The sequence below is a fragment of the Thyridium curvatum genome, assembly GCF_004353045.1.
Source record: "Thyridium curvatum strain D216 chromosome Unknown NODE_4_length_842636_cov_84.159710, whole genome shotgun sequence".
In the NCBI taxonomy this organism is placed as follows: Eukaryota; Fungi; Ascomycota; class Sordariomycetes; order Thyridiales; family Thyridiaceae; genus Thyridium; species Thyridium curvatum.
The window spans coordinates 372673-396364 of record NW_022156759.1 but is presented as its reverse complement, the minus strand read 5'-3'; the positions used below and the strand labels follow the sequence as shown (position 1 = coordinate 396364).

The window sequence follows — 23692 nt, the reverse complement described above, 5'->3', positions numbered from 1 at the left end:
AGGAGTCAAGGCGGGGGCGTACCGGTATGGTTAGGACATCAAACACGGGAGAGGAGAGACGAGGGGTTTAGTCAAGACAGGAGGAGGAGGAGCATGGCTATTCGAACATGTTTGGAGTCTCCGTTAGGAAGCTGTTTATATCTTATCTGCGTTGAGGCTTTCGGGGGGGTTGTCCATTTGGAGTTTTAGAGGGCATAGATTATCGTTGGACGAATCGCTGTGTGTGTTTCCTCGGTGTGTGGCATGTGTGGACCAGCGAGAGATGAGGGTCATGATCATGTGTTTCAATTCACCCTATTCGTAGTGTAATATGGCCTCATTTCAGCGTACAGCCATCCATCCATCCACTGCAGACGACCATGCCCCTGCGAGGGGAGCCTTGATGTATCTCCAATCTCCTTTTCGACCTTGGCCTGCCTCACCCCTCTGCTGCTGCTGCTGCAGGAGGTGCAGCAGCACTCTCCTCCGTCATGGGCGTATCCTCTTCCTCCTTGACACCATTGACGACGCCATTGACCTTCTTCTCAGCAGCAGGACTAGCAACAGCAGCAGACTGCTCTTTCTTCTTGTTGTCCTCCTCCTCCTCCTCCTCCTCATCCCGCTCCCGCTCTTCCTTCTCCTTCGTTTCCTCCTCCTTCTCCTCAAAACCACTGCCGTTCCGAAAGATGACAATCTTGCCGTCCCGGCCGGCGCTGACCATGACCTGCCCGCAGACGTCGACCCAGAAGCACACGCCGTCGTGCACGCCGCGGATGCGCTGCACGATCTCCTTGGACACCACGTCCCAGAGCACGACGTCGCCGTCCTCGCTGGCGGCCGCCACGAAGGGCCGGCCGAGCCTCCTGTCCCGCCTCCGCAGCACTGCCAGGCCGTCTTCCTCATCATCGTCGTCGTCGTCGTCATCTTCGTCGTCGTCATTATCCTCGTCGGGAGAAGCGGGCGGCAGCACGCCGAAGCAGCCGCCGATGCTGAAGGACGAGTTGCGGTGGCCGTCGTACGTCTTCTTGACGGTCGAGGGGTGGGGGATGTAGTCCCAGAGGCGGATGCACGAGTCGAGGTTGAAGGCGAGGACGTAGCGGCCGTTGGGGGAGAAGCAGACGTTTGTGACGGCCGGGTTGTCTTCGTTGAGGAGGAGGAGGGTGCGCAGGCACTGGCCGGTCGAGGTGTCCCATATACGGCTGCACGGTGGAGACGGTTAGAGGTTGCGGTCTCCCAAGTAGAAACGAGCGGATGGGGGTGGGGGAGAAGGGAGGGCGGGTCCAAGACTTACATCAGTCCGTCGGTAGAACAGCTCACGACCAGCGTGCCGTCGCGGCAAAAGTCGATGCCGCTGACGGGGTCGCTGTGCGCCGGCAGACTCCGCATCAGCCTGCCGGCGCGCACGTCCCAGAGGAAGACGGCCTCGTCGTAGCTCCCGCTGGCCAGTATGTTGCCCTTGGGCGAGAAGGCCAGGCAGTAGACGTAGTTGTGGTGGCCGAGCAGCGGCCTCCGGCTGCCCCTCGCGCCGCTCCCGCGGCCGCCGCCCAGCGGGGGGACGCCGACGGCGTGGGCGGGCTCGGCCGTGACGCGGTCCCAGAGGCGGATGGCCTTGTCGTCGGACCCCGTGGCCAGGGTGCCCGAGTCCGGGCTCCAGGCGAGGCAGGACACGCCGGCCATGTGGCCCACGAGCGTCTCCATGTGGGCGCCCGTGGCGGCGTCCCAGATGCGCGCCGTGCCGTCGGCCGACGCCGAGGCGATCCACTTGCCGTCGGGCGAGATGCGCACCTGCGATATGGGGCTGTCGTGCCCGCGCAGCTCGACGTGGCGCCGGAACTGCGGCTTCTGCTGCTGCTGCTGCTGCTGGCGCCTCCGCCGCCGCCTCCGCTCGTCTCGGGACCGGGACGACGAGGACGGTGTGCGCGAGGGCCGGCGGGAGCGCGACCCCGTGCTGCTGCTGCTGCTCCTCCTTCGCGAGCGCGAGTCGGAATGTGACCTGGACCGCGACCTGGAGTCTTCCGAGGGCGAGCGGGAGCCGCGCGACCTGGACCTGCGGTCGGATCTCGTCTGGGAGCGGGAAGGGCTGGAGGAGGGGCGGTAGTGGTCCTTGTTCAGCTCGTCGTCCATGCTGTCGGAGGGGGTATGCGACCTCGAGGGCCGGCGGCCGCGGCGGACGGGGAGGTTGCGGGGCGGGCTGCGCTTCTCGTCGTCTGCGAGGGGGTCGGGCGAGCTGTACGCGGGCGTCGATGTCGCGCTGTCGTCGTCGACTCTCCTCCGCTTCGAGGAGCGGTCAGCCGGCGCGGTGGCGCTGGCTGGTTTGGGATCTGGCATCGCTGCGGCTCTCTGGGTGGGGGTGTCTGAGAGAGCTCCCAGGGGAGAGGAGCAGATAGGCAGTTGGACACACCGGGAATATGGGGGGGGTGGTGATGCACAGGGCGTGGGCTGGCTAGGGACGCTGAACGCTGAACGCGGTAATGCCAGACAGGAGAGTGACGCGAGGCTGAACAAGGGCGGCCCATAAAAAAGTTCACAGGGCTCAGAGGTGACAGCCAGGTGCTGCATTTACAAGTACAGCGGGTGCGCTCAGCACTCTTGATTGGCCAATGCCCCAGCGAATATTGCATTGATTATGCCGGGGGCCCGGGCTCCTCAGCGGCAGGGCCCACTGGAAGATTAGCGGGTGCTTTGGTTGCTGGTCACCCATGGCCTGACGCTACCTAATCTCATCGTCTGAAAAAGGCTTAAAGCGAGCCCAGTTGCCCCTGTCTCAGAAGCTTGATCAGAGGAGCTCTCTTTTGGACAAGGAGATGAGGGGGGCTTCTTTTCTATATCTACTTGTATGCAAGGCAAGACTTTGCTAAGAGGGAATCAAATCGGATCTTGGTCGTTGCATCGTCCGAGAGCTTCTTTGACCTGCCAGCGACTCGCGCTCTTCCTCTCACCTGAGAAGCTTGACTACCCCCGGATACGCCGGTTGTCGATGAAGGGACGGATCTCACTCATCATCTCTGCATAACCAGATCGATCTCAAAACAGCCCCAGCCCTCAGCTATATCGTAGCACTCGGAAAGCAATATCTCCTTCCCTTCCTTCTCCACGTCTCTCATCCTCTGGAGAGACCAGTGCCCATCAGGCAAAACATGGCCACCACCATGGACAGGGACAGGGACATGGACAGCCAGCTGCCCACCGAGATCAACGTCGTCAGCCTCAACTGCTGGGGCCTCAAGTTCATCTCCAAGCTGCGCAACGAGCGCCTCGCCGAGATCGGCCGCCGCCTCGCCGCCGCCGACCCGGCGCCCCAGATCGTCGGCCTGCAGGAGTGCTGGTGCCAGGACGACTACCTCGCCATCCGCCGCCAGACCGCCCACATCCTGCCCCACGGCAAGTTCTACTACGCCGGGGCCTTCGGCGCCGGGCTCGCCATCCTCTCGCGCTGGCCCATCGAGGAGTCCACCATGTTCCGGTACCCGCTCAACGGGCGGCCCACGGCCTTCTGGCGCGGCGACTGGTTCGTCGGCAAGGGCGTCGCCGTCGCCAAGATCCGCTACGGGCCCGGCCCGGAGCACGTCGTCGAGGTCTTCAACACGCACACCCACGCCCCCTACGAGGAGGGCCGGCGCGTCGACACCTACTTCTGCCACCGCCTCGCCCAGTCCTGGGAGTTCGCCAAGCTCATGCGCGCCGCCGCCTCGGCGCGCGGCCACCTCGCCGTCGGGCTCGGCGACTTCAACACCCCGCCGGCCCTGCTGACCTACCGCCTCCTCGTCGCCGGCGCCCCGGGCGACCCGGCCACGGCCCGCGACGCCTGGCGCGTCCTGCACCCGGACTCGTCCCTGGGCGCCTACGCCCACCACGCCGCCGAGCGCGCCCGCGGCCGGCCCCTGCCTACCGCGCACTACAACCTCGTCGAGAACGGCGCCACGTCCGACTCGGCCTACAACACCTGGCGCTGGTCCCGCGCCCGGCAGCGGCAGCTCGGCCGCCCCCGCACCGCCGCCGCCGGCGTGAGCAGCCGGCACGAGGTCGCGCCCGAGGACCCCTGCCCCAACGGCAAGCGCCTCGACCACGTCTTCGTCGCCGGCGACACGGCCTCGTGGGCCGTCGCCGACGCCCGCGTCGGCATGGTCGAGCCGCACCCGACCCTCGAGTGCTCCGTCTCGGACCACTTCTCCATGGAGGTCCGCCTCGTCGCCACCAGGCCCCCGACGTCTTCCCACAACAACAACAACAACAGACAGGGACCGACGACGACGTCGGCGTCGGCGGGCTCCGGGTCCGCCGGCGGCGCCGCCATCAAGACGCCCGAGGAGGAGGAGGAGGAGCTCGTGCACCGCGGCACGTACCTCAAGTCCCCCGAGGGCAGCCTGCACAGCCGCGGCGGCGACGGCGCCTCGAGCTACACCGCGCGGCAGGGGCAGGGGCAGGGGCAGCAGCAGCACGAGGTGCGGCTCGAGGGGGAGCTGACGGCCGACGAGTACGACACGATCCTCGAGGAGATACGGTGGTACGCCGAGCGCGAGGTGCGGCAGAGGAGGTGGCGCAGGATACACTTCTTCGCCTGGGTCGCGGCGCTGCTGGCCTCCCTCGTCGGCGTGTGGTGGAGCCCGCACAACTACGTGGCCTTTATATTGCTGCTCGTGTGCAGCCTGGGTCTCGTGGCCGGCACGATCGACGGCCTCATCTCTCTCTTGTTCATCGGATCCGAGATGCGGGCGCTCCAAGAGTTCGCATGGGAAGTGTCCAATGCCCGGGCGGCTTTGACGGGAGAGCAACACTTCGAGGAGGGCACGAGGGAAAAGGGCTGGTAGAGAGACCACGAGCTCGAATTTTCACAAACCTGCCATTGCATCATATCTCGGCTTTGTTTACTAGCGAACGGGCTGCAATGGCTAATGATATCCATAATAACTACTCTTGAAACGAAACTCACTCCTGTATCAATACGTCCTAGCCCCTTCCCTTCACGGCATGGTACCCCCCCAGTTCTTTCTCTGGCAAGCCCATGTCCCGACTAAAACTGCTACCAAACAGTAAGCTATACAGCACGCCCCGATCAACCTGTCACACGCCCATCCTCGCCCCATGCAAGGCTCGCAGAGATGCCAGCTCGCTCGTGGGCCCGAACCCAAGCTGCTCCAGCCCGCCTCTGGGAGCGCTCGTGGCGGGCAGAGTCGGCGACGCCCTTCTCCGTCGCCACGTGTAGCCCAAGAAAGCATGGCGCTTCCTCAGATCCAGCACGATGCCCTTGGTGCCCTTGTCGCGCAGGAGTCGATCCCGCGGCCTCTTGCGCTCCTTCCGTCCAAAGCAGCGCACAAACTGCTTCAGCACCTCCTTGTCGAGGTCGCCCACGCCCAGCAGCTGATCGATACACTGATCCACATTGCGGAGGCGTGTGGCATCGTAGGGGGCGGCCACCCACCCCAACGCCAAGCGCTGGATGCTGCGTCCAAACCCCCGGAGAGCATCTCGCATCTCGTTCTCGCGGTTGACGCGCTTCAGCTCGCGCTGCTGTTCTCTGAGCTCCAGCTGCTCTGCTGTCAGGTTGTCGTCAGGCTCCGCGGATGCCTCTGAAGACTCGCTGCTGCTGTCCATCCGGTCACTAATGGGGTCGTCTTCTTCGAAATATTGCGTGTCGTCGGTGGAACGCAGCGACGGGATAAAAGGAGGAGGCAACAGATGGAGTCTGTCCCATGGCACACCGCGGAACCACTTGTGTGACTTGATGTCTTCGGCGTCGTATGGATAGACATAGCGGTCGGCAAAGTCCGTAGGCCGTTGGTGTGAGCTATAACCTGCCGGACTAGGGGCCGAAGATGCCAGGGCAGCAATGTCCCTCAAGCGGTAGCGTTGTGAGCATAGTCTTTCCGTCTTGTCCGTGATCAGAGATTCAATCAATTGTTGGCATCTATGTGTCGTGGCAGGGCGAGGAGGAAACGCGAATGTTTGTCGGTAATTCTTGATACCACCTCATCAGTGCCAGGTTCGCAGTGTCGATTCTGGGCAGCTAATGGAACAGAAGGAAACTTACAATGATGTTCTGCTTTGTCTGGTGTCGACCTTCTTCCGCCAAGAACGGCGTGTGCCCATAGAGGCACTCATATAGAATCACACCAATGCTCCACTAGTCGCAGCGTCCATCATATCTCTCTCCTCGGATTACCTCGGGTGCCATGTATTGGCTGGTGCCAACTACACTTGTAGCAGTTGATCGGTTCCCACAGCGGTTCCGCCACTGGAGCAATGGCTCACCGTCGTATCCGTTCTTTGGCTCGTGCTTCTCCAGCCCGGCGATAGTGGTGGCAGCATGCCGTGCTTTGCCGGACTTGCGATCCTGCTCGTCGCCGTCGACGTTGATGCCTAGCTTCTTCAGGAGGGAATAGCGAGTGCTGGTGTAGTAGGTCGTGTCATGACTCCAATGGCCGTCAAACGCCAGGCCAAAATCCGAGATCTTGAGATGGCCAGATGCACTGACGAGGAAATTGTCCGGTTTGATATCGCGGTGTATGCAACGAAGAGCATGGGCCTCTTCGACGCAGACAATCATCTCAGCAATGTAGAAGCGAGCCACGGTTTCATGCAAGATGTTCTCGCGGATGAGCAGACCAAGAAAATCACCACCAGGCATATACTCCATGACCAGGTAAAGATTGGCAGCATCCTGGAAACTCGCGATCAGGGGCACGATCCTAGCCAGCATCAGTGCTGTTATCACCGCCGAGAAGGGAAAAGGTAACTCACCACCTCGATCCCTCTGATGCAACCAAGAAATCCCTCTCGGCTCGCAAGTGTCCCTCCTGGTTGCTTTTCAACATGTCTGACTTGCGGATGACCTTCATGGCATACACCTCCCTGCGATCTCTGGTGCCGTCCGTTTGACTCTCACTTCCGGTGGCTTTCTCCCGAACAAGCCTGACGACACCGAAGCTCCCCTTACCAAGTACCTTCACAACATCAAAGTCATCGTTCTAATGCGACTTCGTGTTCCCCGAGCTGAGGTTCAGGGCTTGGATGCTGCGCGCCTTCATGACTCGACGCTCACGCAAGTGGTCAGTCTCTGTGCGATAGAACATCGCCCGGCACTGTTCCTTTTCCTGGGGCGAAAGATTCTCGGCCCGGTAGAGCCCGGCTTCCATATATCGTCTTCGCAGAGACCTCGGCGAGGGACGGCTGAGCATCTCGTTGAAATGCGTCTCCAAGAAGATCTTGGCAGCAGCAGCACGTTCCACAGTAATGACCGTCGGATTAGTCGCGTCGAAGACTGTCTCTTCGATGGGCTTGAGATTGACTTCGGGGTTGGAGCGAATGACGGGACCCCGGCGCTTGACATTGACTGGTTTCTTCTCCACATACTCTCGATATGACACCTTGGAGTCCTTGGAGTCCAGAGATGTTTTGCCAGTAGAGTTGCCCGTGGGTGTCGAGAGAAAGCTGTAAGACGTGGACTGGGTGGTCGCCGAGGATGCCGGAGATTCCGGCCCCGGAGTTGTCGGCGCTACGCCCAGCGCAGCGGCGAGCGAAGGCCTGGCCTTGGGATGGCTGCGATGAACCACGGTTGGACCAAAGGGGTTGCGAAAAATGTTCGACGACATCCTCTTGACTGCCCTACCAACAAGCACAGACTGGCCCTTCACGTCAGGGGTCGGAGGAGGCGTGACCTCTGGAGTACGCTTAATGACCACCGTGTTGGATGCTTTTACACAGAATGATTAGCTTCTGGTTGCCTCTTTGGGTGATCAAGAGATTGTATTGGGCTACTCACGACTGCTGCTGCTGCCCGTAAAGGATCGTACGACTGACCACAACCTCGAGCTACCGCGCCTAAGCTTTGAGGGTGGTGAGCCCCGCCTATCGAGGTTTGGCAGGGAGATGTACGAAGCGTTGAGCACCGGGCCGGGACGGTCGTCTGGGGATGGCAGCGTCTCGTGAACCTGCCCGAGGCGTCTCTTCATCCTGCGCCGATCCAATCCAGACGAGCGTGTCCGCAGGTGTAACACTGACTCCTGCTGGCACACGGTTATGAATGGAACCAAATGAAGGACATAACCTAAAGGAAGACTATGGATACCGGTAGTGGGTGACTTGACGAGACGGCAACGAAAGACGACGATGACATCCGGACGTTTAGGCATATCTTGCTCTCGCAAGAACGAGGCCGCCCCCTGCCTAATTCAAGAGCAGGAGCCTTCGGTAGCTACATAGAAGTGGCAGTGGCAATTGAACATCGGTCTATGCTTGGGCAACGGCGATGCCGGTCAAGCTCGAGGCGGTGTCATGGGGGGTCCCAGCACCCAAAGCCACAGCAGTCACCAGGTCACCAAACGCACAATACACAGACAAGAGCGTAAGGGACGAGTCAGATCTATTCAGCTCGAAATTCTATCTCGCCTACTTGGTATCAATACCCGACACCCACTTCCTAAACAGTGGGAAAGAGAGCCCAAAACCAGAGCAGACCGGAACAACAAAATAAGGAAATCATAGACCATAACAACTTTTGTGACGCCGTGCAAGATGCAATGTAGACTCGTCATCCCTTTTTGTACATCTGCTACCGCGGCCGATGACATGACCGGATCCTCGCAGGCTGCGCGCAGGTCAGAAGACTCCATCGTGGCGTAATAGTGTCGAGAAAAGCCCCTTCCATATCCCGAGATAGAGAGGTATTAGTGGCCCGCGAAGTTTTCAAAGCGAGCTCGTGCGCAATGAGATAAAGTACACAGAGACAAGTCCCCACAGTTCATGTCTGTCCAGAACTGCGCCCATCAAGAATACCATACGCAACACCACCACATCCACGAGTCAGATTTACTTGATCTCAAGCAGCTTGACGTCGAAGATCAGAGTGCTGTTGGCGGGAATGCCATCGAGCTTCTTGTTGCCGTAGGCCAGGTTGGCGGGGATAGTCAGGCGGCGCTCACCGCCGACGGCCATGCCGGCGATGCCGATATCCCAGCCCTTGATGACCTCACCCTTGCCGACCTTGAAGGAGAAAGGAGTGCCCTTCTTGTTGGCTAGAGAGGAACAGTACATTAGCAAATGTGATCAGAAGTCCAGCATGAATGAATCTGTGCAGACTACTCACAGTCAAAGACCTTGCCGTCCTGGAGCTTGCCAATGTAGCGCATGCTGACGCGGTCGCCAGACTTGACAGCGCGGCCGGTACCGATCTTGCGGTCGTCGATGGTCACACCCTGGACAACCTTGACACCAGTAGTAGCCTTCTTGCCCTTGTCAGCTTGCTTGGCCTTTTCAGCCGAGCCGGTGGGACCTAGCTCGAGGTTTTTGGCGAACTGCACCTTCTTGTCAGTCTTGGAAGGCGCGGCGGTCTCCTTGATGGCGCTCTTGGGCTCCTCGACGCCGACAGCCTCGCCCTTGTTGTTCTTGAGCTTCTTCTGCTGCTTCTTGCTGAGCTTCGTCTCGTCGGTCTTGCTCTCCTTGGCGATCATGTCGTCGAGGTTCTCAGCCTCGTCGGCGGAGCGCTTCTTGCCCTTCTTGGAAGACTGGACCAGCTGAGGGGCCTCCTCGTCGGTGTCGACCTCCTCGACGCGCTCCATGAGGTCGAGCTCATCAAGCTCATCCTCGCTGTCCGAGTCGCCGATCAGGTCCTCCATGTCAGGGGGGAGATCGTACTCGTCGTCATCCTCATCCTCGGAGTCGGTCTCCTCGTCCTCATCAATAACATAGTTACCGGTGACGTAGACAGAGTGAGTACCAGAGACGACAAAGTAGGCCTTCTCATTCTCGGGGATGGTGATGTCGATGGTTTGTTGGTAGTGCTAGAAGCGGGTGTCAGCTTGGTGAAGGAAACACATGGTTAGTTGTTCAAGGTAGGCCTACACGCTCAGTGTCAAGAGTGCAGATGACGAACTGCTCCAGATCGAGGCCATCCTCGTCGTCGCTGTCGTCCTCGTCCTCGTCCTCATCCTCATCCTCGTCCTCCTCATCATCGTCGTCCAGCGCAAGGCCCTTGCCCTTCTTGCTGGTGCCGTTGGGGGCCTCATCATCCTCCATCTCCTCATCCTCATCATCCTCGTCCTGGGTAGCCTCAAGGAGCTTGCGGATGGCAGCCTCCTGACGGGCCTTCTTGGACTTGGCGGGGTCGCTAGGGCCACCGTTGGCCTCCTCGTCCTCCTCATCATCGGAGTCCTCCTCGTCGTCATCGCCATTGGCAAGAAGGGCCTGGAGGTACTCGTCGTCATCCTCGTCATCCTCGTCGAGGTCGCCCATGCGGGGCTTGACAATTCGGAGAGTGGAGCGAGGGACGCTGGGGACGTTGCCATCCTCATCAGGCTCAGGATCCTCAGTGGGATCGACGGCAGCCATGGTGATGCGAATCTGAGATTGTTGTCAGTAGCTGTTGGGAAAGGCGGTCTCGCTGAACCTCTCAAATGGTAGTTTCAACCCGTGATGAAGGAAATAGACATCAACGCCTACTTACAGTCGCAGGGAAGTCAGCGGCAACGGGAATCATGACCTCTCCTGGAGGGACCTCCAGGCCAAAGACGGCCACGGGCAGAAGAGAAGACATCGTGGTGATTCTGAGGTGGTGATTGAGAGAAAGGGTAGGAGTTCAATAGTCCGTTGGGTAGAGAACAAAAGAGAGACGGGAGATGTCTGTGAGAAAAAAAGGTGCAGTGGGAGAAAAGTCTTGAACACAAGAGATTTCCTTTTTCTCAGTGAGGCAGAGTCTGGAAAGAAAGATTTATTTGAACCGCCAGAGCTTCCGCCCCGAAATTTTTTGCCTGCCTTCTGCAGAGCAACCCCCCACAAATGGCGCTAACGAGCGCGATAAGAGACTTATCGGCGCTACATGCCAGTCAACCAGCCAACCAGCCAACCAGGTGGGGTGCAGGTTTTCTTTTTTTCCTCTTTCTTAGCTCAGGACCCGGTTCCCGCACTGACCTCATCCTACATATTCACACTGGGCGTCGACTCAAAGGGTCCTATTGTTAGCTTATTAGCAGCCTTGGAAGAGTGCAGCTCACCCCAGCGCCAAAAGGCAGTTTGCTTACACCAGAGTAGGAGTTTATTTATCCTACAAAGAGGGACATGGATGGCAATTGGATCCATATAAGAAAAGAGATTCAAGAAAGCTTCTCTATAACTATTGAAAGTGGAGATGAAAGAACGGCCCCTGAGAAGCTTCACCGCCTCCAGTTGTGCGATCCATTACCAGGTCCAGCACCCATGCATCCATGCAGCCTCAATCTGAGTGACATACTCATAGCTGCATCAATGCATATGACTTGGAAATAACAATCATGTTTGCGTATGAGTCAATGGAGTATATGTGTCTTTGGCAAGAAGGAAAGCAGCAGGGCCAGAACATTGATTGTGTCTGGTTCTTGGATTAAGACTCATCACAGATAACTCAGGTGTAAAGGAATCATTCTGATCCTAATTGGGTTTTCCAATAGTTCTCTCTATTTACGGACGAGCGACTTCCAGAAAGTCCGGTCGATGGAACCCTCTGCCTTCTTCTCCTCGCCATACTCCCTCGGGCCTACCCTTCACGTCCGCCATGCCCGGCGCGACCTCGACTTACCGCAGGAGGGAACCGCTTGTTCTGCCGCAGGTGCGCCGCAACCATGTCGTTGCCGTTCGTGACACCGCCTAGAGTTACGTGTAGAGTCAGCTTGGAAAACAGCCTGTGAACTCCGACTTTCACTCGAGGTAAAAACAAAAAGAAGAGAACAGACCACTACTCCAAAAGATTCCCATCCCACGTTCCACCGCCACTTGTGCCCCACCAGCTCGACCTCCCTGGTCCCCGACCTGGTGCCGGATCGATGCCGTACGAGGGCAGAACCCGCAGCACTCGCAGCGGCCCTACGGGCTCGTCGACCGCGCCCCCGGCCCCGGCCCCCGGCGGCGGCGGACATGATTGGTGCAAATGGGCTTTGCTTACAGCTGGGAGGACGATGGACGATTTCGTTGCAAAAATGTCTTCGCAGCTTGACAATGTATGACGATTGTGCTTGCTTGCTGCCCATTTGAGACGACTTCATGCAGCAGAAGCAGCAGCATATCATCAATGCTTTAATTTATAGACCTATTTTCCTATACATCACAACGATGCCTGTCCCGCTTCTCGCCTTCATCGCCACTTGCAGCACGGAGCAAGCCTCCGTGAAGGATCCGATCTGGGCCGGCGCCGCGCGGGCATTTTTGATTGGTCAATGGCTCGGTCTGTCTCCGAGCTGGAGTCGGGATCGAGCTTAATGTGGCGCCTTTTGCGGGCACAAGATATCGCCCGCGTATGCGCTTCCCAACCTGCGGCATGATTTCCTCAAACAGCAGTTGCTGCAGCCTTGAAAAGGGACGCTTGTCATTCTGTCGTATGTCTGGGACTCGGTTTTCAAAGTGGCTTGGGGCCAAGTGTTGCGACGCAGGACGCACAAGCAGAGTGGCGCGCGGAAGCTTACGCGGCTCAGAACTCTCCGAATGGGACCTGCTTCCTCACTTTGTGCCCGGAGAGTCATGTATGTCAAGTCACATTCCTCAAATCAGTTTGTTGGACCAGGAGCCGTTGTGGATGTCAAGCGAGTGTTGTTCATTTGTTTTTTCTGTTCTGCCTTTCGTCCGTCAGAGACCCTCCCAGGTGATGCATGACTCCAAAGGTCAGGGTGCGTCACAATGTGATGGGGAAACCCGTCCTGGTTTGCTCTGCGGTTCCCCCCAGTCACATATCCCTCCCGTCTCTGCCACCCATCGCCTTCTATGTACATACAATGATTAGGTATTATGGGGCCAGTTGATTAGCAGGTCTGCGTTCGAGAAGGAGCCATCTGCTTCAGCTCGGGTTTCCGCAGACCACACCCTCTTCACTCCGTCATGCCTGGGACTAGCCGTTGACCCCGGGCATGACAAGTCGTTCGAGTCATCTCTGTTGTTTACCCCTCCAGGCAGCGGGATCCGTTCAGGGAATCTCTTTGCTTTCCATGCTTGACTTTGTCTTCGTTCTCTTGTCCTTCCTTCTGTCTTTCTCTTCCGTTAAACGAGTGCGGCGAGAGGATATCATCTTTGGTTGTGTACCCGCCCGCAAAATTGCTCCAAGAACTCCTTGAGCCCCCAAGTAAAAATGAAAAAGAGAGATCGAGACAAAAAGTCTGGATCCCCATGTCTAGATGCCAAATGCCGATGCCATGCCATGCATATCAACATCATACCCCTCTATGTACACACAGTCGCCTCGTGAAGCCGACACCGCCAGTTGTCGGGAATGATAAGTCGAAGCAGCGAGGATCGTCGAGTTTCCTCGGTCTTCCAAGAGGATGTGCATAGAAGCGAATGAATAAAAGTATAATAAAAGGGGTTTCACCAGGCGCCGATCGCGTCGATTGTAGCCTGGGAGTCGAAGATCGAAGAATGAAATGAGGCGGTGTGAAGATCAAAGCAGCTCGGGAAAAAAAAAAGTCGTTAGAAACATCGTATTAAACCTTCTCGCCGGTCACAATGGACTTCGCCCGTTGCCGAGTGACCTTTTTGCTGACGGTATAGACCAGCTCCTGCGTCCAGAAATGGCAGATCTGTGCCTGAGCGCAAGGAATAGAACCAAAGATAGGAGCCACCAGGGGCACCATGACGTAGTCGATAAAGTTCTTCTTCACTTCGCGGTGGGAGAAGTTCATGCCCTTGGCGAGACCGGCCTCGTCCATCTCCTTCTGTCGAACGCCGACCGCGAGCTTGTGGAAGCCCTCATACATGAACAGGTAGAGCGCAACCTCCATGAAGCCCAGCGTTCTCAGATACTTGCACACCTCGAAAATCCAGCCGATCCCGTGGACGTCGGATGTGCCGTCGGTGATCCACATGTAGAGGGTCGTGGTGATGACGAAGATAGTCATGTGGACGGGCAGGAAGTGAGCTTCGAAGAGGCGGTGGAAGAGGTACAGGATCCGGAGATAGTCAGGGTTCTTCAGCGTGTCATGCGTGACGTCGGAGAAGATGCCGCTCTCGACAGGGCGCTCAGGGTCGAGGTTGTCCAGGTGGTTCTGGGGAACATAGCCGTCGGTGGTGTCATTCAGAGAATTGTGCAGCGGTCGGAAGGCCCTCGAAGTGTGCTTCCTCTCGCGCCAGAGCTCTACAACCTTGCGCAGGGCAAAGCCAGTGTCGAGAGCACCCCACATGTGACGGAGAGCCTGCTTATACCGAGCTTGCATATCCGAGGCCAGGCCATTAGCACCCTTTCCGTATCCGCCGGCAGTGACGTTGGTCTGGCTGACAGGGCTGAGAATGGTCCGGGAGGTTAGGTTGCCGTTGAGCGCGAAGAAGCACTTGAGATACATGTGCAGATCCTCGCCAATCGCCTCGGGATCGCAGTCCCAGCCACCCACACGATCGACGAGCTCGAGGGGAAGCGAGTACACGGAAGTCGGCGGGGCAATGGTCGAGCCACGGTAAAGACCGGACATGCCCGCAGCGCACCAGAGGATGTCGGCGACACGGACAATGGCGGGGACGTTGTGCGCATTGCGGTCAAAGACGATAGGAGCCGAATACAGGGTGGTATTTGCGGTTTCGGGATTGGCCAGATGCATGGAGGTGATCAGAGCGAAGTAGTTGGACGAAAGGTGACTGTCAGCTGCATGGCGGGGAAAGATGATTGGTCAGTGTCTCGGTCCAAGGATGCATAGTTTCAGGAACAGACGGGGATTGTCGCAGAATTTCAACGACAGTCTAAAACACGACCGAAAGAGAGAAAAAAAAGGCACGCACCGTCAATCCCGGTGACGATCACATCCTTGCGCTGTTCCATCGGGTATCTCTCGCTCAGTTTACGCGCAGCCCAGGCCATGTTGCTTCCCTTGCCAGGGGACTCGTTCGGAATGTCGGCCGGGTGCAGGGTGAAGTCAATTGAGCGAAACTTCTTGACAAATTCCGAGACCAGAGACATGGCCTTGAGCTCCACATTGTTCTCGCGCTGTTCCATGGCCAGGTAGATCTGCGCAGGAATTCACCCGTTAGCTTGACTGGCACCTTTAGAGGCAATTGACAAACTCTGATGCGTAGTGCACACCATCTCTTCAAGGTTCCCAGCGCTAGGTCACGAACAGCGGGGACTGACGCGCAATGACACCAATTGTGCCCCTGAGCCTCACTGGTTCGCCAGAAATAAAAAGTAGAGACGGCAAAAATAGAGCGACTCACATCATAAGAGTCGCGGGCCTGGGGGTGACAGGCCAGGACGTCCAATGTCTCCCTGAGAGTATCCATCTCTTCCTTGTAGTTGGGAATGACAACTGCGTGAACGACACGATCGGTTGCGACAGCATCGCCGTCGGGAAAGTATTCGGGCTCGAGGTCGCCGATTTCGCTGCAAGAGGTCGAGGAGGCGCGCGAGGAAGTCAGAGTCTCGGAGCTGGAGAGCGAGGTCGAAGATCCACGGCGGGCGCGACCAAACTTGAAGTCCTTGAGTGTCTTGCTGTGAACCGTCTTTTGCAGGTTGCTCGTGAGGTCCCAGATGGCCCAGATGGCGCGGAGAGGGAACGCAAAGACCAGAACGTGGATGAACAAGCAGTAGTAGGCCCAGATGATCGTCCAGATGCCGCCGCCCTCCTGGTGATAGCTCGGTGCGCTGAGGCTGTCCTTGGGCTGGTACTTGTAGCCATACCGAATTGCTGTAGCTTCCCTCGACAAGACTAGCCAACTGAGGGCCGCCAGAGTTATCATCGCCAACCCGCCAGAGCGCCGGGTACACCACGCAAAGATAGCCATGGTGACGGTCGTGTATATCAGGACGAGAGACGACGAGGAGACGAGCCGGGACCAGGACCGCAACTGAGCAGAGGCGATCTAGAGAGAGAGAGAGAGAGGACCAGAGACCTTAAGCCGAGGCGATCAAGAGGGGAGGAGCAAGTTGAGGTACGTGGGCTGGACGCCAGGTGGGATTGGAGGGAGAGGAGGGAGTTGGCTGCCCGGCTGGTCGAAGGGAAAACAGGTGTAAAAAGGAAGGACAAGAGGATGCTAGGACAGCAAAGTACCAGAGCAGTATTATCACCCTTGGAGAGGGACGCTCAGGTCTGACAGAAGGAGGGACTGAAGGGTGGGAAATGAAGGAGAGAAAAACTAGTGCTGCTGAACGATATTCACCAACAAGGGCGAGAGCTTGGAAAAAGAGACGGGGAAGAGATGAGCGAGTTTGGACGGCCATACGCATGCACCACTCACACACAGCACACACACACGGTAGAAGGTACTGGGGACGGCATCGGTGACGAGGAGGAACGTGCATTTCTTGGTGGTGGAGCAAGTATCTACATGGGAGCTGGGGGGGCCTGAGGTACCTTTCACCTTTGCTGCCCACTGCCATCACCACCACATGGCACATTTTCAATGTACAAGTAGTGGTGGCGGTTAGGGATTGAAACGCTTCCAAGGTTGCTTACAAGCCTCTGGACAAAAAGTGGCCCAGCTCGCAGGACCCAGTCACCAGCAAATTGAGGTACTTACTCACCAGTACCACCACTACTTGTACGAACAACGAGCAAGTGCCACTGGAAAGGGGGCAGGATAGCTCCAGGATAGTGGCTTGGTTGGCCCCAGTCCAGCTTTGGGTGCTCCGGTGCAGGTACAGCACGGTACCTGTACTGTAGGGCCTGCACGTTGGTAGGGGTGGGCGCTGGAGCCGAGGCCAGAATAGAAAAGGGGCGGTACCTCAAAAAGTGGACAGCAGAGGCTGCTGTTCGGTGTTGGGCCGTCGCCCTAGGGGATGCTAGGTTAGAGGCGTGGAGCTGTGCCATTTGCACCAGCCGACCGGCAGACGAACGAGCCAGGGGCGGAATTTCGAGCAGAGACTTGGGGGGTACAGCCAAGACTCGAAAAAATCCCGCCATGCAGGCCGCACGTCATGAACCCAACCAAGACTTTGTGTGTTTGCTTGTCCTCGACCAAGAGCTTGCACGTACCGTGGCTGAGATGCGCCGATGCAAGAGATTTTTTAGTTTCGCGGATGCTTGGCTCGACCTCGAGATGATTCTTGAAATAGACGCCGCACCTGGACCATGAGTTCTGACAGGCTGAGGCGTATGTATGGTCTTCCGACATGCAAACGACGCCGGTTCAATGGCATTTTCCCAGCCACTCCTTGCAACTTCTGTCACAAGTTTCGAGTTGGCCAGCTGGTGACAGAAAGCTGGTCGCACCAGAACACACAAAGGGCACTGCTCGAAAGGGCGGGGTGAAACAGCTCGATGTATTTCGGCGGGTGTGCCAACGGTTGGAGCTCGAACTCTCGGTTGATAGTAAGGTAGACAATCGTAACTGACGATGCTTCTGACCGTCCCGTCGTGATTCTCAGGATGCGCAGATGCACAGCCGACAACTAGTTAATGTTTTGAGACACACGCAGCCTAGTTTGCAGTTGTGATGGTGTAGATACGTAACAGAGCAAGTTGGGTGTGCTGGCTGCTTGCTGGGCTGGGGAAAGCGGGCTGCAGATCCGTTGCGTGTCCGCCACCTCTTTGACAGGCGGCCTCCCAAATCCCAACCGCCACGCACCGACATGTTGGTCTCCCGCTGCCACTGATCCTCCCCCTCCCGTTTCAAAGTTTCGACCAACAGAAGCGGGTAAAATTGGCATGAGTTTCAATCGTCGGCCCAGTGAGGTTCACAAACCATTTGCCTGTCAGTGCCCATGCGCGGGGGGCTCTCCGTGAGGGACGTGACGACCCCCCCGGGAGTTACATCGGCTTGGCCTGGTCGGTCGGCCCCCCGTACGGCGCGCGAGTGGGAAATTGTGATGTGAAGCCCCAGTGGCCCTGCGAAATTTAATGAGGGCCCCAAGACTGAAAGAGAGCCACGCTGGTCTTGTCTTGGCCCATTCTTGCCCCCAAGTAGCGTTCCGAAACGCGCTTGGCCCTGATGTCAGTATGGAGCGCCGCACTGTATGGTAGTCCATACTGGAGGGAAAGCCAAGCAAATGGAAAAGACAAACCGGCACCGGTACGACAGTAGCTCGATATTTCCAGGCAGCGGGATTGTTCTGCATTTGACTGGATGGATCTCCAATAGCGCATGCAGGCCTCGCGGATCCTACATACGGGAGTCGAATGTTTGTGTCGGAGCTTTCAGTGATGCGATATCTTGGTCCATCTGGGGGTTCGTGTAAGTGACTGGTCCAGAATCCTCACCAGGATCACAAGTCGTCCTGTTATCACTAAGCCTTACCTATCTCGTCCTTCTCACTCCGTGCTCATTCCGCCTCCGATAGTGTACTTCGAGATACAACCAATCCCATCACCACCATTGCAAGCTCTTGCAGACCGTCCCCCGCCACTCTTGTCCACAATGATGGAGGAGTGGTGACGACGGGTTAGTGCTGCACAGTGACATCGAAACCGGCCCTAGCTCAAACGTGGTGGATATCGAGATGCTACTGGTTCGTCCCAAGCCCCCTTGTCCGTCGCCCATCGAGTGCCAGTCCGTCGCTCAGCCTTTGTCGCGCTAACTGATTAGCATCGTGGATACATCCAGAAGCGGCCCCTGTCTCCTACCTACTTGAAGGTACTTGGTCAAGTTCGTACAATGAATCTCAAAGAGCGCCAAGGCTGCTGGCTAACTCCTGAGCCAGCCATCAAGGAGGAGGAGGGTCTGGGCCCGTCCAATTTTGGTCTCCCACGCTCTTGTCTGTGCACCCATGTTCGTCTCTCGAAACCGTCCGGCCGAAAAGAGGCTGTCCCGCCAAATTTGCACGTCGACGGCTAGGCCGTCATCTCTCACTGGTCGGCTCTTTTCGAACCGGGCGCCTGTTGATTGGCCAATGCGTATTAAGATTAAATCGAACTACCCGCAGCGCGTGTCTCGCGTGGGGCTATCCTTGTCTTTCTTAATTCTACCACAGCTATGGCGGCTTTACGCCGTCGAGGACAATTTCGCTTGTTCAGATCGCAAAACCTGCCCAAGGAAAACATGACCAGGAACCAAGTTCTTCCCACCCTTTACAAGTACAAGGACTCCACGAGCATCGTATCTTCGTATCGAGATGTCAGGTGGAGAGTCACACCCTGCCCAAATATTGCTAGAGAATGCCTCTTTGAACCTTGAATTTTGGGTATTAGATTGAGTTGCGGAGTAGGTCGCTCGACCGCACTAGCCATGCTTCCCAGAGTAGATGGATACCAGGTCGGCTTACCAAGTCTTATTCTCAATACAGACCATAGGCAATGAAAGGACTGTCCGTAGGCATGCTCGTGAGGAGCAGCTTGCTGATGACGATAGACCGCAACTTGCAGCCCACAGTGTTATGCATCGAAATGTATGTAAGTCAGCAGGTGTGAGCGGGTTTACTAACGGTCCCTAGTTCTCCAGACAGCAGCTGCCTGCCAGACAACCGGTTGAGAGAGGCGCATACCAAGTGTTGAAACCTAGAAATCTTCTAGAAAGAAACTCTCCGACTGTACCATGGTATCAGCCTCATCGTTGATGCTACCAACACTCACGCTTCGCAACCCATTGTCGCAACCAGAAACACCACCTAGATCTCGTTTCACAGGCAGTACAGGGCGGGTATCACATCGTTCTGAGGGTCTGCAGTGGCCAATGCAAACGACGCCATAGCAGATGCAGTCGTTCAGAAGGCCTGTCCTGTCCAAGGTTGTCCCGCGGCGCATGGGTGGACTAACCTTGAATCCTTCCCAAGATCAACAGATGACTTCCGCTTCCGCATCACTGTCCAACAGGGGAGAAGATATCAAGGGTCTGATCACCTGAATCCCAGTCAATCTCTTCACCACAGCAAGACTACGATACTCTAACAAGTCTAGGCACCAGCAACATCCATAATCCCAGCGTGCCGGGGCTCTTGGGTGGGTTCCGGGGTGAAGCCGAAGATGCCGGCAGCGTGGGCGGGATCTGCCGAAGTCTCAAAGTCTATTTTGGTCAGTGTCAACGGCGCAGACTTGTGGACTTGCACCTTGCATCCTCGTGAATTTGTGGGTGACAGAGATGAAGTTCTATTCTGAGAAGAACCAGCCGTATTCTTGATGAATGAGGAAAGAAAAATTGCTATTCTCAGAATTGACCAGAGACTCACCGCCATCGCTTGCACACATATGCAGCTCACAATGAGTTTCAAGTTCAGACCGTCCGGAAAATTATTACTGTTTCCAGCATGGACCTACGTGGTTTCAAAGCTATCAACCATTGCAAGTTTTCCGGGGACCTGGATGCTAGGAGAAAGGTCTCACTTCTTGCCGCCTTATTAGTTTCGAAACATGTCTTTGTCCCGCACCGTGGCCTGGGTACGCCTTGACCCATAAGAACTGGCAATCCAAATCAAACCAACAATCGATCTCAATTAGGTAGACTTCTTATTAGGGGCTTGTCAATCAATTTGCAACAAAATTCTAGCTGCACAAGCACGGAGTAGGTCGAGGAACAATCACAAATCGTTCCCCGTTTGAGGTTCAATCCACCTAGGTGATTCGCAACAGAAAGTGTGCGCAGTGTCACAATCTTGTTTCTACTCTTATCCTTCAGAAAGGGTGTCGTCGATCCACGGCGTTATTTGCATCCCAATGGCAAATCTAGTACCCATAACAATCCTACGGGTACGATGCATACATAGGTACAGCCTCAGACCCTTGGATCCAGATTAGGCAACAGAATAGCGAGCGCCAAGCGACGGCAAGACTCTGGGCGTCCAATTTAATCCTGGGCCGTCTTCACGTACGAGGCTGAGCACTTGATGCAAAAAGAGGAGCCAACAGGCTTCGCAGCCGCCTCAAGGCAGCCGAATTCTCTGGCTCCTGAAAGGCTGCTCTGCTGTTTCGCATTCCGCGGGAATGATGCACCTAGCACTTGTACGAGGCTAGGACGGCTTTGGTCCAAGTTCCCGGAGGGAGACACCACGGGAGGGGGGTCATGCAGAGCTTGCCGAGACCGACAGCCGGGCTCGCATCTCCCTTCACATGACAGACACTCGCTTTCGCGAACTCCTGAGAAGATGGGATGTGCCTTCTCATGCAAGGCCGCACGAGATGCTTTTGCGGGGACGTCAAGGCCGCTCTCGCTGCCGAATCAATGCCGATTTCGTCCAAGTTCACCAGGGGTCACGAGTTGGAATGCAGTGGCTTTAACCTCATCCCGACAATCTGATGGTGTCGGGACGGACCCCCACCGAGATGGAGGGAAGGGGGAGGGGGGGAGGGAAACAACACCAAACACAGGCTATTGCGTCACAACGTGGTTGACCTGACTGGCCAAGAGGGGCTCAGAGAGGAACCCAAACAACACCAAGATTAGATCGAAGCGCCCGCATGGCAACCGCCGCTCATCTGCAGCACACCGCAATTCCGCAAACTTTCAAGACATGCTCGCCAAGCTGGTCTGTCACGAGCCGACTTTTGGCACCACCCACCCGCGTCGTCGCATGAGGCGGCCCTGCCATTCCTACGCTAATCTTGGAGGTTGAATTCGCATGTGCAGGGAGGCTTAGGTAGCTTCTAGCTTCATCACCGCTGGGAGAACGGGAATGAGGAAGTCACTGGACAAAAGAGTACATCCGGCGACACACCTAGGTATGGCATGCAAAGGCTGTCGCGAGAGCTATCTCGGCCGACGGGTGTCGTCATTGAAGACATGTTCGAAGGGAGCTTGTCGTATATTTCTAGGCCAAACGCCCGCTTAACTCGGCAGCCAATGCTATGTGGGTGACAGAAACCAGCCATCTTCATTCTTTCCTATCGTCTTCCCAGTAACGAGCACGGCCAAATGCACAAAAAGGTCAATACAGGCACCGCCTCCAGAGTCGAATGGGTCGATCAGTGGCCAGAGCCGACTTTCCGAAGCATATATCGAATGCTCTCGGGAACCGCAATTACAAACCCCTCCTCTCTGTCACAGGCGACTGAAAAGCCTACTTGTGGAAAAGCGATTAGAGCTCTCGTCCCTCGTCTTTCTCAAGAACCCAGTTTCGGCTTGCAACCTCTGTGGAAACCTCGACATTATCCACAGTCATCTGCAACGTCACTATTAGATCGGACTTGACTGCGAGTATGCCAGGGTCTCTTCAGAGCTGAAAGACCATGTGCCTCTTCATCCTCATGCCCTGACGATGCACGCGCGCCAGTATCTTCATATGTGAGAATGACAAAATGGGTATCATGTCCTTGAACTCATTGCACCGCAATGTCGTCCAGACCTGGGCGCTTTCTCCGTGCTCGAGTATCTCCTCCTGCGACTATATGCTGCACCTCGACGGAGGGCATCGTCACAGATAGCCCTCGCTTTGTGGTATGACGCTGAAGACAGCCATCTAAATGTTCTAGCGGAGGGCTCGTGTTCTTGGTATAATGCACATCACAAAATGGCAAGCCTCAGACGATCTTGTCGAAAAGCTCCTGGATTGGTTTCGCAGCCTGGATAAGGTGTCAGAGCAACATAATGAAACCATAGACCGGGGCCGTAACTCACATCGATGAACTTCTCCAGGTCCTTGTCAAGGTTTGCCAGGTCGTCTTTCCTCTTCCTGTTGTCTGCAATGAGCTTCGTCTTGTTTTTCAGTAACGCCTCTCGCTGCTTCTCCAGGGCCTCGCGTTGCCGTTTCTCGTGCTGTATCCTCTCGGTCATCAACTCATTTGGATCGATGTTCGCGTGCTCGGGGTGTTGAGCCAGATATTCCTCCTCAGGTATCAGAGGCAGCTCCAGGTATGGGTGACTGAAAGACAGAAATGTCAGCACGAGAGTGTAGTGTAGGGTTTTGCCAGCCGCGTTCATCTCTGTGCTTACTCGTAGCTATCACACGCATCAATCTCTCCTTGGAGATGCCTCTGCTCGTAGTTTAGGTTTTGAAGCTGAAGGTGCAAGCGATCGACCTCTTGCCGGGCATCAGCAGTCCTAGCCTTTGTCTCGCGTGCCGTAAAGCAAGCTGCCCTGTGCAGTCCTCGGAGCTGCGACAGGCTCCCCGTCAGCAACTTCTGTTGCTTTGCTAGCTGAGAGATCGCCTCTTGCGATGGCGACTCGGATTTTGCGATCAAGTCCACGAGCTCCAATGCCTGCTGCCGCGCCTGTTGCGAGACGCGCAGGACTGCGGCAAGGTTTGGGTCGGTCACAATGTCGTCGGTAGTCATGATCCGAGTCGTGTTGGGTTCGAAAGGGAGCTCGGAAGTTGGGGGTGCTAGAAGGAAAGCGCTTAGTATCGGGGCTGTTTCTGCGAGGCGCGCTGGCTCTTGGAACAAAGGCGACGAGGATGGATCGGTGATGGTATCTCAAGAGTCAAAAGTGAATATTGCTGTATGTGGCCGCTGCGATTGAAGCTGGCTTGCAAGCACGAGAATACAACTAAGCTATTCCACTTTTGGTCAAGGGCAATCCCGATTCGGAAAACCTCTAGGTATGGTACAACGAACAGCGGCCATGTTCAGTGCCCGCAGGCTTACCTACACTCGGACTTCCAGCAGGCCGGTTCAGTGAGCTCCGTGCACCTTTTTTTCAGAGGGGTTGGGAGCCATTCCAACGGGTACAGTAGTCCCTGCAGCGGGAGGTCTGACGCCATCATGACCCTTTCCAAGGTTTGGCCAGCGCTAATATTGGCAAATTTATACACTTTTAACCCCGATTCATGCACCAAACACCCATTATCACATCCATGGATTCAAATGCTTAGGATGATCTCCAGGATTTTCGTCAATCTCCTCAACATCCATCTGACATGCAGCGCATTCAGCTGCCTCCTCTTTAATTGGTCTACCATGCCACATCCTCAATTAAACCC

General features: G+C 56.6%; 7 protein-coding genes across 7 annotated transcripts; 1 reads left to right on the top strand and 6 right to left on the bottom strand.

Annotated features, from left to right (window-relative positions):
- Nucleotides 1–418: 418 nt before the first annotated feature.
- E0L32_001059 (uncharacterized protein) lies at nt 419–2307 on the bottom strand (the record flags this gene model as incomplete). Its single annotated transcript, XM_031133273.1, has 2 exons — nt 419–1178; nt 1271–2307. The coding sequence occupies 2 exons, from the start codon at nt 2305–2307 to the stop codon at nt 419–421; spliced, it is 1797 nt and encodes a 598-aa protein (XP_030992952.1).
- An 809-nt stretch (nt 2308–3116) lies between these two features.
- E0L32_001058 (uncharacterized protein) lies at nt 3117–4787 on the top strand (the record flags this gene model as incomplete). Its single annotated transcript, XM_031133262.1, has 1 exon — nt 3117–4787. The coding sequence occupies one exon, from the start codon at nt 3117–3119 to the stop codon at nt 4785–4787; it is 1671 nt and encodes a 556-aa protein (XP_030992951.1).
- A 253-nt stretch (nt 4788–5040) lies between these two features.
- Nucleotides 5041–6791, bottom strand: E0L32_001057 (uncharacterized protein; the record flags this gene model as incomplete). The annotated part of the gene is made up of 5 exons (XM_031133251.1): nt 5041–5847; nt 6008–6100; nt 6140–6168; nt 6229–6665; nt 6718–6791. 5 exons carry the CDS (start codon nt 6789–6791, stop codon nt 5041–5043), a joined length of 1440 nt encoding a protein of 479 aa, XP_030992950.1.
- Nucleotides 6792–6944: 153 nt separating this feature from the next.
- On the bottom strand, nt 6945–8588 carry E0L32_001056 (uncharacterized protein; the record flags this gene model as incomplete). The annotated part of the gene is made up of 3 exons (XM_031133240.1): nt 6945–7669; nt 7739–7982; nt 8523–8588. 3 exons carry the CDS (start codon nt 8586–8588, stop codon nt 6945–6947), a joined length of 1035 nt encoding a protein of 344 aa, XP_030992949.1.
- A 196-nt stretch (nt 8589–8784) lies between these two features.
- On the bottom strand, nt 8785–10507 carry E0L32_001055 (uncharacterized protein; the record flags this gene model as incomplete). Its single annotated transcript, XM_031133229.1, has 4 exons — nt 8785–8990; nt 9062–9755; nt 9817–10314; nt 10418–10507. The coding sequence occupies 4 exons, from the start codon at nt 10505–10507 to the stop codon at nt 8785–8787; spliced, it is 1488 nt and encodes a 495-aa protein (XP_030992948.1).
- Nucleotides 10508–13412: 2905 nt separating this feature from the next.
- Nucleotides 13413–15696, bottom strand: E0L32_001054 (uncharacterized protein; the record flags this gene model as incomplete). The annotated part of the gene is made up of 3 exons (XM_031133218.1): nt 13413–14563; nt 14698–14923; nt 15130–15696. 3 exons carry the CDS (start codon nt 15694–15696, stop codon nt 13413–13415), a joined length of 1944 nt encoding a protein of 647 aa, XP_030992947.1.
- Nucleotides 15697–22295: 6599 nt separating this feature from the next.
- On the bottom strand, nt 22296–23048 carry E0L32_001053 (uncharacterized protein; the record flags this gene model as incomplete). Its single annotated transcript, XM_031133207.1, has 3 exons — nt 22296–22337; nt 22393–22636; nt 22708–23048. The coding sequence occupies 3 exons, from the start codon at nt 23046–23048 to the stop codon at nt 22296–22298; spliced, it is 627 nt and encodes a 208-aa protein (XP_030992946.1).
- Nucleotides 23049–23692: the final 644 nt, after the last annotated feature.